The sequence below is a fragment of the Lagenorhynchus albirostris genome, chromosome 11 (genome assembly GCF_949774975.1).
Source record: "Lagenorhynchus albirostris chromosome 11, mLagAlb1.1, whole genome shotgun sequence".
Lineage (NCBI taxonomy): Eukaryota > Metazoa > Chordata > Mammalia > Artiodactyla > Delphinidae > Lagenorhynchus > Lagenorhynchus albirostris.
The window spans coordinates 94,811,197-94,825,389 of record NC_083105.1 but is presented as its reverse complement, the minus strand read 5'-3'; the positions used below and the strand labels follow the sequence as shown (position 1 = coordinate 94,825,389).

The 14,193-nt window shown below is 46.1% G+C and overlaps 1 protein-coding gene across 1 annotated transcript in view; it reads right to left on the bottom strand.

The window, feature by feature from the left end:
* Window positions 1–5,606: 5,606 nt before the first annotated feature.
* The window catches only part of DUSP16 (dual specificity phosphatase 16), an 85,577-nt gene continuing 76,990 nt past the window's right edge, over window positions 5,607–14,193 (bottom strand). Inside the window, exons 8-9 of the mRNA XM_060166855.1 lie at window positions 10,456–10,579; window positions 5,607–6,921 (exon numbers count right to left, since the gene is read on the bottom strand). Coding sequence (XP_060022838.1) covers window positions 5,736–6,921; window positions 10,456–10,579 — 1,310 coding nt within the window. The 3' untranslated portion in view covers window positions 5,607–5,735. The remainder of the gene's footprint in view (window positions 6,922–10,455; window positions 10,580–14,193) is intronic.

Sequence of the window (14,193 nt, the reverse complement as noted above, 5' to 3'; positions counted from 1 at the left end):
ACCTAGCTGGACGCTCTCGGACGTTTCAGGGGTGGGGAGGCTGCCTGGGGTTGTCAGAGAGCCCTGGCTGGAAGTTTCCACCCCCGCTAGAGCACGAGGTGGTCTGGGTGGGGTCTCCCGCCCCTTCCAGCTCTTAGATCCCATGTCTGCGGTTCTGATACATCACCCTCGAGAAGCAGTGAGGAGCGTCTTTGCCTGTTGTGTCTGAGCAGCGGCCCTGGGTCTTGTAGTGACTTTAATTTGAGTTGCCAAGGGAGAGCTTCTTTCCTTCTTTTTCTGAACTATGAATTAGACAGGTGTCAAGTGGCTCGCTTCCTTTAAGGACCTGTTTTGCTTGTCAGTCTATTCACCTCTAGTTATGAACCCCATCCAACAGGCCGCTCTACTGCAGCCTCCGTGTTTCACTAGTTGAAGTGGAAGATCAGTAGAAAGGCCTTCACCCCTTGTATTATGTGCATGTAAGTTTACAATAAATGAATTGTGGGGTTAAGAGCAAGAGATAGATTTCATGGGCAGCTTTATAATGATTTTATAGATTTCACATCTTTATTTCCCTCAAAGTTTTATCATTCTTAGTAACTTACGTTCTCTGCCAGAGTGAATATTCGATGGAGTGAGTTTTTAAGGACTCCACATTCTCAGTGCACTCAAGAAATTGGTTTGGTTGGTTTGTCTTTGGTAAAGTATTCTCTAGCTTATTTCTTTGCTTTCTCCTCCGACGCGTGAAAAAGGTACATTACAGGTATTATAGACATGCTGTTTCCAAGGCTACGTAAACTGATGGCCCTGGGGAACTACATGTGCCACTTACTCTTTCGGGTTTATTTGTAGAACTTATTTAGCTTTGGCATTTCCCTTAGCAAATCCCAAGGAAAACAAGGAATCTTCAGTAATGAGAGCTGTGAACAAACACGTATTAAAATCCTAGAGTAATTGAAAATTTTGTCTTCCTGTTTTGTTTACACCTCAGCTAAACCCAGATATGTAGTATTCAGTCGGAAATTACTTAACATGTTGATACTAAAGATTGAAGGGCAGCATGGAGAGAAGGGAAATGTTTTCTTCTTGTGGAATTTTCAGGTGTATGTTTTTTCTTAATTGTGAGAGAAGTAATTTTGCTTTTCTTTCCCCTACCCTGACTTTCATTCCTTTGTTAAGAGCTACATAGTGCCTCAGAGATGTCATTGTTGTTTATTGGTTTATAATAAGTAACACTGAATTTCTTGCACACACACAAGGCATGTACCTTCCATTCAAATGTTGTGACTACAGAGGGAAAGGGTAACCAGATAACTTAATTATTCACATGCTTCAAACCATAACATTAAAACTTTTTTGGCAACTAAATCTAGTTGCTTATTAGTATGAGCAGTATCTCATGTGGTGAGCTGCGTGTATGTGTCCATTGCTCTCAGGAATTTGTTCAGGGTCATCTGTGTCAACATAGGACATGATAGAATTTACTGACGATTTGATTAATTTTCTTCACCAATCAAGGCATATTCCTACTGCTACCTGTTCTATATAGTGAAGCATGATTTATGCTAAAAGCTTCTGTGAACCAAGTATTTTTAATTCAGTCTTTGAAACTGTCATACTTCCCCTGACCAGAGAACCCAGGCCACAGCTGAGCTCACCCTCTCCCAGTTATGCTGTTTGCCTATGACACCCTCCTACAAGGTAACATTCTGCATGTCCTATGGGAAAGCATTTCCAACTGACTCTGGGGTGTTAGCCAGAACCAAAGGAATGAAATTTGTTTTTACATAAGCCCAGTTTGACATCTATATGCACATAAACTGCAACGATATGATTGACTTGTAAACATCTTCCAAGATGGTGGTGTCATCCTCCAGTTGATTTTGCAACATTGTAAAGATATAACCAAGTATAATTTTGCTGTACAAGGATGAATGGGCCCCACAGAATGCAAGAAATACCTTGCTTCCCTCTTTCATTGATAGAGGCGGAAGAGTTATATTCAGAGAAAAGCACCTAGACCTAAATTTTGTTTACTAGACCTAAAACGTATCTGCTTAGTGTCAGAAAGCGAAAACCACCAGACAGGAGTATCTAAGACAAAATGACGGTGAAGGTTCTGAGGATAACAAGGTCTTGTTCACTTGTCCCAGTATCTATACCTTCCCCGTTTCCCCTTAGCCTGAGCCCTGGTCTGACGATGTCAGACCCAAACTAGTCCTTTGACACCAGCCTGCTGCGGCTGGTGGTCCCCAAGAGGCCCTCAGATCTGTCTGCGTTTAAGTAGTAACTGGCTAGACTTTCGGGCCTTCCAACATCTACAGCTTCCCACCCAAAGCCTCTCACTGAGACACCTGCTCCCTCCTGCCACCTCCCATCTCGAGGCAGATTTATGCCATGTGCCCTCTCTTCCTTTATCCCACGCCCACCTCCAGTTTTTGGTAAGGCCCTGGTCAAGACAGCTCTTCTGGTCTTCACTCACCCTGTCCAATCCTTCTTGTTTTTAAATTTCCTTACATCTGACTTCAACTCAGAAGCCTTTCACAACCAACTTAAATGATGTCGCCTGTGATTCTTCTTATCGCCACTATCCCAGCTGCTTGCACTGAAGGTAAATGCTTTATTCCTTTAATGCCTGATTCTTTACTAACAACCTGATGAGGCTGAGCTTCTGTTCTCATGAGTCATCATGCCCAGTGTCACTTACAAGCATCATGCGACACTGGGCATGATGTACGCGGCAAGGATGGAGAACAGATCGTTAAATAACTACTCTCCCTCAGTTTTTCCTATAAGGATTATAAAACCGTCCACATATTACATTAAAATGCACCACAAATGTTTACCTGGTCTTTTTTCTTCCTACCTTGTACCTATTCTGGTTTCAGTCAGTCACCAAACCTGAGGTCATCGGAGGTTTCTACACCACAGTTGCGTCTGGCGTACACATTAAAGAATGAAGGCGATGGCCACAGACCGTTAGCGCCTGAGCGTGTTCCCTGTGAATGATGGATCCCGTGACACAGCTGATGCCTCCGGCGGGAGGACAGCAGGTCAGGTCCCACCAAGGCCTCCTTCACCACTCGGGCATGCTGTAGAGAGAGGTCCTTTCTCATACTTATGTATAAACAGGTACCAGTTTTGATTTTATTTCATCATATTAACATTCATGACACATCAGAATGAGAAATGCACAATTCAACCATTCAACAGCTTGCCTTACTACAAAAGAACACTATATTCATATTAAACATTTATACAGTCTTCCCACCTAGCTTTACAAATGTCCTAAACCATTTTCCAGCATTTCTCACGTAGAGCTCTAGTTCTATCGTATAAAATCACCATCCCGTATCATCTGGTAGGCTCCAGGGCTCCCCCTCGGATTCCACGCTGCAAAGAGTCAGCCACCGCCCTGCCCGGCCCTCGGCCACCCACGTGGCTCTGGGGCTGGCCCGAGAGGCTGCCCCTTCGGCAGGGCAGTCTCCATTCCAAGGGCTGATTACTCGACGTTAGTGATCAAGGACCAAAGGGTGTAGTACAGGACCACGTTGGTCACAGGAAGGAAGGGGACCATGGCCAAGAGAAATCCCAAATGATGGAAGGCCAATTCTGCCCAAAGATCGCATTAAAACCAAGTCCCACAACCCTCCTGAAACGTACAGCATTGGAGCCATTGATTTCATTTCTCAAAAATGTTCCACAGTTGTGACCAGACTCTGGAAGCAGGGAGCTGTTACACGTTTGGTGCATGTGTACATAACACGTCAGAAATTACTGTGTGAAACCTTGATAATATCTGATTACATCCAAAATGTACATGTATATAGAAAAGCTAAATCACTCTTAACAGAACTTCTCCAGTATGGTAACAACGCACTCCCTACGCAGTTCTCTCTCCATTTAATACCCATATCGTAGCCCATTATTTGTGCATAACCAGTTATGTTCTATGAAGCTCATAATCGCCACAATCAATTCAGTTTTGAATCATGTCATCTATGCTGGTTTTAGCAGTCACCATGGGAAACACGAAGTCACATCCAACTCAAAGGACTGTCCATTTCTCACACGTAGAAAAACCTGAGATATGAGTCAGCAACTAGCTACACTTACAGTAAAGAACAATGCTAACACCCGCCCACCACCCTAAAAAAAAGCTGCTGACGTGAATTAAGGCTTCAAAACAGGACCAGACTGTAGCTGACAAAACTCAAGCCAGGAAGTTTAAAAGCAGGTAAGTGCTGTCACTTGTGGACTTGTTCTAATCACCTCCTATTTTCAGCTGCCAGGATTGATTCCATACAGTGATTGTAGGTCACGGACGGAGACCACTTGGTCCCACTCCACTTTGATATGTCCGTTCTACTAAAAAATGCTGGGGTTAGTTTCTGAGAACAGCTTGGCTGTGTCTTTCTGCTCTGCTCGCAACGAAGCAAAATTCAACCGCCTTCTCCTCACCTTCCTACACTGTTTCTCTCTGAACGTTCGTTGCTTACCAAAGCCTCTCTCAGCCCTATCAGTATGAAAGTCTAATTATAGAAATACCACCTTGGTCGCATGCTAAGGGAAAAAACCACTGAGAAAATAACAGTTTCCTGCTTCTCCTCAGCAATTCCACCTTCTCTAATCCTTCCGCAGCTTTCTGCCTCTTAGTAGTTTCCTATAAAATGCTGCCTTACCGTTCCATTTTCACAAGATGCATCTGCACGATGAACCCGAAATGGAAGCCGTCTAGCGCGGCTGAGGACGAGACGGTGCTGCTGCTCTGCTACCGAATAAATTCACGTCTGGCTTGAAATTAACCTTCATCGAAAGGGTTGACAGCCCCATCTCGAACAACTCTTCGATTTATAAAGAGGGAGGGAGACTTGTTTGTTTAGCCTCCCAGCCTTAGCTTAAATCGTGATGCTGCCAGACTCCTGGCTGTTACATTGATCCTAGATCGCTTCCTTCCTTTCTTTCTTCACAAAGCTGAGAAGAAGAACGAACAAATGAACGCCCTCCATCCAGGCCCGACTGGAAATGTGTGCAGAGACCGTCTGAATTGGTCTGAAAGGGGTGACTAGCTACCTGCCTGTTCACAATGCCTAGAAAACGGGCCACCAAACCTGGTAGTGGTGAAAGCCCCGACTTTCCGTCTGAGGTACTGGGGTTGCTCTATAGTAGATCTTGGCAAGGCCCCTAATGGTCGGTCAGCAGAACGATGCGCTCATCGCTCGGCTGTCAGGTGCGCTTGGGTTTGTGAATCAGCTTTGGATGTGGTCATTTCTCTTGGATTTACCATTAGGTTCTGTTCCTAATAGGTTCTCCCCGCCCGACCCACAGGCTGGCTCAGTCTCAGCACTAAGGTGCACTATGGAAGGGACCGGACAGGACTAGTATTTATTTGAGATCTCGTTGTAGCACGACAAGAAAATGGTGGGCGCTTCTGTCCTCTGACACCAGATAGAACTCGATTTAGTAAGAATGATGAGAGGATGTGCATCCACTGCATAGAATTGTTTCGTGTGCCTGGGGGGAAAGCTAGCCTCTGCCCTTCTTCCACTTGTGTTGAGAGAAATACTAGCTGCTCTCTCAAGTGCAGATATTAAAAGAGAGCAGCGGTGTTGATCCGTGTTTGTTTTGCTTTTACACCATAGCTCCATTTTCCAAAAATATATATGTATGTACATATATATATTTCAGATTTACAGGGAATATTCTTTTGTGAACAAGAAAAAAGCTGTCCACACAAGTCACAAGTGTCTTTCTTCTCAGGAGACCTCGATGATTTCCATGCTGCCTGAAAAGCTCGACTGGCTGCCCACCTTCCCCAGTTCCTCCCGCGACCGGTTTTCGGACACGATGCTCTCGCCAAACTCCATCTGGCAGCTTCTGCGTTTGAGCTGCTTCTCGAAGGGGCTCTCCTCGTGCCAGCTGCGCCGGGAGCCGGCCCTGCCGCTGGGCTTCTGCCGCCGGCGCACGGAGTGGCCTGGGTCGCCGCCGCAGGCGGGCAGCTGGCCGCAGCTGAAGGCGGGGGGGCCGGCGTGGCCTCCGTAGACGGCCGAGGCCGAGTAGAAGTGAGGGGGCTCGGGGGCGAAGTACCAGCTCTTGGCCAAGGAGGGGGCGGAGGTCTGGGGGGCCAGGATGTCCGAGCGCCAGCCCTCGAGGCCCAGCCCGGCGGCGGACGGGGCCAGGTGCTGCTGGCTGGCCGAGAGGCCGAAGAGGAAGCGGGGCTGGCAGTGGTCCTCCACGCTGCCGCTGCGGGGCAGGGGCGACAGGAGCGGCCTCCCCGCGCGGGGCCGCGCGCCCTGGCCCTCGGGGGCCCTCGGAGGCTGGGGGCCCCGGGGCGGGCCGGCCCCCTCCCGCTCCCGCTCCCGCTCCCGCTCCGGGCTGGCCTCGGGCGTCTGCTCCGACACCTCCCGCACCGGGGAGAACTGGCACGGCTTGCCGGCGCCCTCCAGGGCGGAGGAGGGCTTGTAGGGCTCCGGGGCCGCCTCCGGGGAGGAGAGCCCGCGCAGGGGCGCGGCCGCGCCGGCTGACGGCGACACCGCCTTGATGTCCAGGGAGAAGGAGCGCTTGAGGCGGCCGCTGTCCTCCCGCCGGTCCGCGGGCAGGTGGAGCCCGTTGAGCGCCTGGACCAGGGGGCCGTCGTCGGGAGGCGAGGGCTGGGCGCCGGGCGCACCGGCGTGGGGCACAGGCCGGGGCCCCAACGCCTCGGGGGGAGCGGCGGCGGGACGGGCGCGGGGCGGCCCGAGGGGCGGCTGGCCTCCCTGCCCGCCCTCCGCGGCGGCGACGGCGACCGGGACGGGCTCGCTTGGCTTCTCCAGGTGCAGCAGCTTCAGTTTGCTCTTGGGCCCCGCCGCTCCGGTCTGGCTCTTAATCCTCTTCTCGTAGTCCAGGAGCTGGCCCAGAAAATTGAAGTTCGGAGATATAGTAGGTCTTTTTTCTTTCACAAATCTATGAAAAGAGGAAAAAACCTAAAAGGCTTGAATTTGACGACTACCTGTTATTGTAAGAATGTTACTAAGCTACGGCAAGTGAAGAGCTGCGACAGGGAATCATCAGAGAGACCCTTCCAAGACCTCTGTCAGGTGGCTGGTTTAAAACTTGGGGCAGAGGGTCAAGGAGGAGATGAGGGCCTCTGCGTCGGGGAGCTTTATAGCCCGAGCCCGGAGGTGCTAGAAGGCGGGAGGCCAGGCCCCTGAAGTTCTAGGTTGAGCCTCCTTATTTTCAAGGACCCAAGGCTTCCAGTGCAACTGGTAAGAGATGATTCTTCCCTCACCACCCGGGATGACACCACCCCTCCCCACCGGCGCTGCCATCAGAAGTACAGCTTAACAGCCATGCGCCACCTTCAGCTTCCCAACATCAAAGGCCCCACAGCCACTTCAAGACGTTGCACAGTTTTAATTAACGATCAAAAGAGAGAGTATCAGATGGCCAGGGCATCAAAGCACACACTTCCGAGTTCCTTCCCTTTGGATTCGGTGTGACAGAGTAACCAGCTACACGGTGGTCTCTGTCTGCTAAGCATTATGCGAATGCACTAAAGGGAGTATTCTCTCATTCAACTCTCAAAACTACCCTCTGCCAGGTGGGTGTAATTACCCCCATCACAGAGGTACACACAGTCCTTAGGTGACTTGCCCTAAATCACACAGCTACTAAAGGACGGTGCCGGGATTCAAAACCAGGTCTAGGAACTTCCCTGGTGGCGCAGTGGTTAAGACTCCGCGCTCCCAATGCAGGGGACCCAGGTTCAGTCCCTGGTCAGGGAACTAGATCCCGCACACATGCCGCAACTAAGGAGCCAGCAAGCCGCAACTAAGGAGGCCACCTGCGCAGCTAAGACCCAGCGCAACCAAATAAATTAAAATATTAAAAAAGAAAAAAAACAGGTCTGATGTCTGGCTTCATTTCTGTAACCACCTTGTTTAAAAAAGAGTCATCAAGGGATCAAAACTAGTTATAAACAGCTTTTCTGTTTCATTGTAGAAACAGAGACTCTTTAGAAATAGTGGATACAGTCTTTAGTGGCCCCTGACCCTTAAGGCCACTTCTCAGAAGATGCAGGAGTGAAACTACACTGAAAATTTATATTTGGATAAGGAAGAAAAGAGAAAAATCAAAAATAAACTCCTTGGAAATCAGTAACCTAAAGCAAATTAACGAAGCCAGAAACAACTGCCTCAACTGTGACAAGTGTACATGCAGGACCCTCGCGATGAGACCCGGCAACAGGATGGAAGGGCGCCTCTCCTGCTGGTTTCTACTGGGCGCAGGAGGACCTTAGGGGGCAGCCAGACTGCAGGACGCGGAGCGGTGCGGACACAGGGAGGACCCACCGCCTCAGCTCCTTCCTCAAGTGAGGAGCTGTTCAGGTAGCTCATTTCTTTTCTCCAGATTTTCCAGTTTGAGAAGAAAGTCCAATTGTTACAGCAGCCCTGGCTCCACGTGCCTGTATTTACTGATCCTTTATCACACGCAAACTAACCACCTCTATCCAACAAGATACACAGGGGACTCCGATTCAGGCGTCCCTGAACACAACCCCAGTCCTTGGTGCTGCTGTCACTGGCTGCCTTCTGTCTGGAGAAAGGGGGGTGGAGGCAACCCCCTCAAAATTATATACTTCGAAATCTGGGCAACTCTATGCACAGCCACATGCAAATCAGGTTAGAGCACACCCTCACACCACACACAAACAAACTCAAAATGGCTTAGAGACTTAAGTATAAGACATGACACCATAAAACTCCTAGAAGAGAACACAGGCAAAACATTCTCTAACATAAATTGTACCAATGTTTTCTTAGGTCAGTCTCCCAAGGCAATAGAAATAAAAGCAAAAGTGAACAAGTGGGACCTAATCAAACTTACAAGCTTTTGCACAGCAAAGGAAACCATAAATAAAAAGACAACCTATGGACTGGGAGAAAATATTTGCAAATGATGATGTGACTAAAAAGGGCTTAATTTCCAAAATATACAAATAGCTCGTACAATTCAATAACAACAACAAAAAACCCAATCAAAAAATGGGCAGACGACCTAAATAGACATTTCACCGAAGGAGACATACAGATGGCCAATAGGTACATGAAAAAGATGCTCACCATCGCTAATTATTAGAGAAATGCAAATCAAAACTACAATGAGCTATCACCTCACACAGGTCAGAATGACCATCATTAAGTCTACAGATAATACGTGTTGGAGAGAGTGTGGAGAAAAGGGAACCCTCCTTCACTGTTGGTGGGAATGTAAATTGGTGCAGCCACTACGGAGAACAGTATGGAGGTTCCTCAAGAAAACTAAAACTAGAGCTGCTATATGACCCTGCAATCCCACTCCCGGGCATATCCCCAGACAAAACCATAATTTGAAAAGATACATGCACCCCTATGTCCACAGCAGCACTATTCACAATAGCCAAGACATGGAAACAACCTAAATGTCCATCAACAGATGAATGGATAAAGAAGATGTGTCGCGTGCGCGCGCACACACACACACACACACACACACACACACACACAATGTAATGTTAACCATAGAAAAACAATGCCATTTGCAGCAACATGGATGGACCTGGAGATTATCATACTAACTGAAATAAGTCAGAAAGAGAAAGACAAATACCGTATGATATCACTTATGTGGATACTAAAATACGACACAAGTGAACATATCTATGAAACAGAAATAGACTCACAGACATAAAGAACTGACTTGTGGTTGATGAGGGGGCGGGGAGAGGGAAGGTCTGGGAGTTTGGGGTTAGCAGATGCAAACTAGTATACCTAGGATGGATAAACAACAAGGTCCTACTTTATAGCCCAGGGGACAATATTCAATATCCTGTGATAAACCACATGGAAAAGAGTATGAAAAAGAATATATGTATATATAAATGAATCACTTTGCTGTATAGCAAACTTAACATCGTAAATCAACTATATACTTCAATAAAATTCTTTACAAAATCTAAGCAACTCTAGATTGCAGGAAATTCTACTCAACGAATGGAGTTTGACCATTATTTGGTTTTATACTTGCATATATTGGGATGTTTCCTCAGTGAAAGAGACACACAATCTGAAGCACGGTAGGAATTCTACAATGAGTTTCTCCTGGAGCGTTTCTTTCTCGTGTGTAAATTAGAACAAATGGTATTTCCCCAACTAGGCAAAGATACAAACTCAAGTAACAGGATGGAGATCTCTGTATCTGCTCTTCCTTAAACTTAAAAAGTAGCTGAGGATGAACTTGATATATGTGAGGGCAGAATTAGTACTAAATTATAAAAATGCATTTTTCTCCAATCTTTAAAAAACCATTTAAAAATCCAGTCACCTGTAAAGAGTATAACTAAAATAATCATGATCTGCTTTAACGTGGTCACCACCACCCTCTCCCCCACCCACCATGTCTTCTCATGATTCAGGTCAAAGGAGAAGCCAGGCTCACAGGGCACGTTCCTGTCCTCACCTGTAAGCTTCATCCAAGGACATATCCATCCTCTTCATGATGTAGGCAATGGCGATGGTGGCAGAGCGAGAGATCCCTGCCAAGCAGTGCACTAGGACACATCCATTGGAGGCTTTTGCTTTCTCTATGAGTCAAATTCAGAAAGGGTCATTAATGACAACTTTGTTCGGCAGTGAAATCTTATTTCCATTTACTCACACAGTGGCTTTCATCTGGCAACTCGAAGTAAAGCCCATCTATTTACCTATTTTTCCTTTCAATATTCTTTTAAGGAGGTAGGGGAAGATGATTTCCCCACAATTTACATATAGAACAAGGAAGGTCCACATGTGTTAATAAGCAATGTGTCCCTAACTCAGGTTGCCTCTTATTCAGTACTTTTCACCATGTATTTTTTACATTATTATTTTAATAACTCCCTGAGTATAAATCACACATTGTGATCACGTGATTCTACTTGTTTAGTGTAGAAAACTTCAGAAATACAGAAGAGTATAAAGAAAACAACATCCAAAATCCTAAGATTTAGCTAATATTTTGTTTACCTATGTTGTCTGATACTTAAGTTTTTTACGAATTATGTAAGAGATACTACATTTTTTCCAGCTTTGAGATATAACTGACATATAACATTGTACTTTAGGTGTATGGCATAATGATTTGATATATATGAGCGATTAAATTAAAAACATTTTTTTCATTTTAAACATATGTGACACATTAACTGTAAAAAGCAGGGAGGTGGGGACGGGGAGAGACTTAATCACAGTGACACCACATCATGACGCAGAGATGCCAAGTCAAGCAATTTGTAAAACGCCGACTCAGAATCCACCTTCCTATAATTTCCCTATTTTTCTCTGGGAGACTTTTCTGTGTGTCATAAAGTGGCTCACTTTACTTGCTGAATTTAAGAAGAAGCCATGCGTGTGCCATGAATCAATTTCAGTAGGTCACCTTAATGAGGACCAAGGGAACTCTGACCTCTTCCTTGATCTCCAGGAGAGACTGTCTGACTGCGTCATGCTAACTCCCCATAACATGGTAGAAGGACTCGTGAACACTGTTAGAACCAAGAACCAAGGAAATTTGATCGCACGGTACTGCCATCTCTCACTGTAGATGAGCTTTAAAAGCTTTCTCGTGGACATGGATGAAGTTATCCCACAGCCTGGAAGCAACTACCATTTTAGCCAGTACAGTGACTACCTTATATCTGAACAATTACGTATGTGCTTACCCTTTACCTACATGCTGCTGCCATGAGCTAAATTCTTCCCTTTTCAGCCTTGTTTTCATTGATAACTACCAAAAGTTTACCAAACCTTATGTTAAAGTTCTCGTAATTAACAAGGTATCCAGGGAATCTGCTCTGGCAGCTGAGTAATACAATATACAATAATACTTCAATCTCACCACCTCTGTTATACATATAATAAATTCCCAACGTATAGGACTTATTGTTTGTTACGTACAAAACATCGTAGAGCTTTAAGGTACTACATGAACAATCAAGCAGCTTCCCTTTAGACAGGGAAATCAAACACAATAAAACAATAACAAACGAACACAAAACAACATTGAAACAAAGAAAAAAGGACACGCTATACAACCTAACAGTATATTAACACATGTACGTCAAGTCCAAGCCTTCCTGGACTACACAGCTCTCTTCCTCCTCTCAACTATTCAGTATTTAGCCTATACTGCTCTTAGTATTTCCTCTTTCACCTTGGCTGCTAAGAAGCTCAAAGCTAAGGTGTTCACTCAATTTTAAGAGATAACTAATTCTGGTTTTACTGTGCCTTTCCTAGTCCCATATTACCTGGTTCTTGCCCTTCTATCCTGCTTTAATGGGTACGTGTGTGAATGTGTGTTATCTTTTGATCCCAACCTCTTACTGTAAGCTGCTTCAAATTCTTCTTGGAAGTAGGCTGGCTTTAAATATTTTTTTAATGTTGACAGTACTCTCTCATCATTTTTAATAATTATCACGAAACTAGACTAGGAGGACCGAGAAGGGTCTTGCTTCTAACACTCCCCCAAAGCGTTTAACACTGAGCACACAGTGTGAACCCAGTAAATACTGGCTGGCTGACCGATACATACTTTAAAAGGTAATCTTTATAAAAAATTTGAAAAAGGCTGGAAGGAAATAAAGCAATGATGATAACCGATGTGTTAGGATGCTGAGGTTACAGGTTTCTTTTTCAAATGTTCTGCGTGGTACTTATACTGTTCTTACAACTGCTTTGATGATGTATTTTAAAAATCTAAAGTGATTATACTGAAGTGGGGTTCATTAGAACACATTTCTTGGCAGAACTGAGTGCTAAACTGAGTCTTTTAAGGCAAAGGAAGTAATACCTGTCGACCTGGTGGAGAGGAGAAGGGAAACATTTGAGAAAGACCCACGGTGGGGCTGGACCACCACTCAGAAAACAGCCTTGGCTGGCGCACGCTGGGCGGGAAGTGACCGGAGAAGAGGGTTCGGAGGTGGGAAGCAGGTGTTGGAGAGTCTGGGAATGTTGGGCTAGGGACTCGAGGCAATTAAGGAGCCTCTGCAGGTTCCTGAATAGGGGGCAACAAGAAGGCGCTGACGGGGAAAACTGGAAATAAAAAAAAAGCAGGCTGCCACTACAGCAATCCAGGAATTAAACAAGATGTATCTATTTTTTCAATTTTATCTATTTTTCAGTTTTTTCTATTTTATCAATTCTAGGATTAAAAAGAGAGAGGGGATAACAAATGCAATGGGTTAAGAGGGAGTCAGTACGGGGAGAAGTTAAAGAGGCTAAAAAGAAGGAAGAAATAACTGAGGTGACAGAGCACAGCTCCAAGGAAAAACAGAAAAGGACTTAGGTAATTTTTAAAACAGTTACTATCTTTTTTTTTTTTTTTTGCGGTACGCGGGCCTCTCACTGCCGCGGCCTCTCCCGTTGCAGAGCACAGGCTCCGGTCGCGCAGGCTCAGCGGCCATGGCTCACGGGCCCAACCGCTCAGCGGCATGTGGGATCTTCCCGGACCGGGGCACGAACCCGCGTCCCCTGCATCGGCAGGCGGACTCTCAACCACTGCGCCACCAGGGAAGCCCCGACAGCTACTATTTATTAGAGCCAATTATGAGTCAGGCACCTTGCAAGGCGTTTTACATGCATTATCTATTTTAATCCGAACAATATCCCTAAAAGGCAGAAACATTATCTTTAGTCTCCAGATCAGGAAACTGAGGCACAGAAGTTTTAGTAACTCACCTGGAGTCACTTAACCGATAATCAAATACAGTTTGGCTCCGAAGTACATGCTCTTAATTACCTCCCTGGATTGCCTACATAAGCCCTGAGTTTGCGCGGGCGAGTGAAGCAGGAGCCCGTGCGAGCGGCCAGCTGGGCCAGGGGCCCTGGTCGGTGACTCGGGGCGCTGACGGGCAAACGCGCCCGCCGTGGCCTGCATCCACTAGAAATAAAGGCAACACCCCATGAAAACTGCGTCCTTCCAACAAACTCTACTAAACAAACTTACTGCAATTTAACCTGAATAATAAAAAGAAAAAGTATGAGCCTATACGTTATTAAGTCCTGGTATGAGGGTATGTCTTCAAATTATATTCTCTGACATGACTAACTATAGCTTAAAACAGCCTGGACGAGACTAGCAACTGTAGCGAACATGGGCTGAATTCCACAGTGGGCTGGACGTGTTGCCCTGGATTGTCTGGGTGGGAAAAGGATGGTGGTC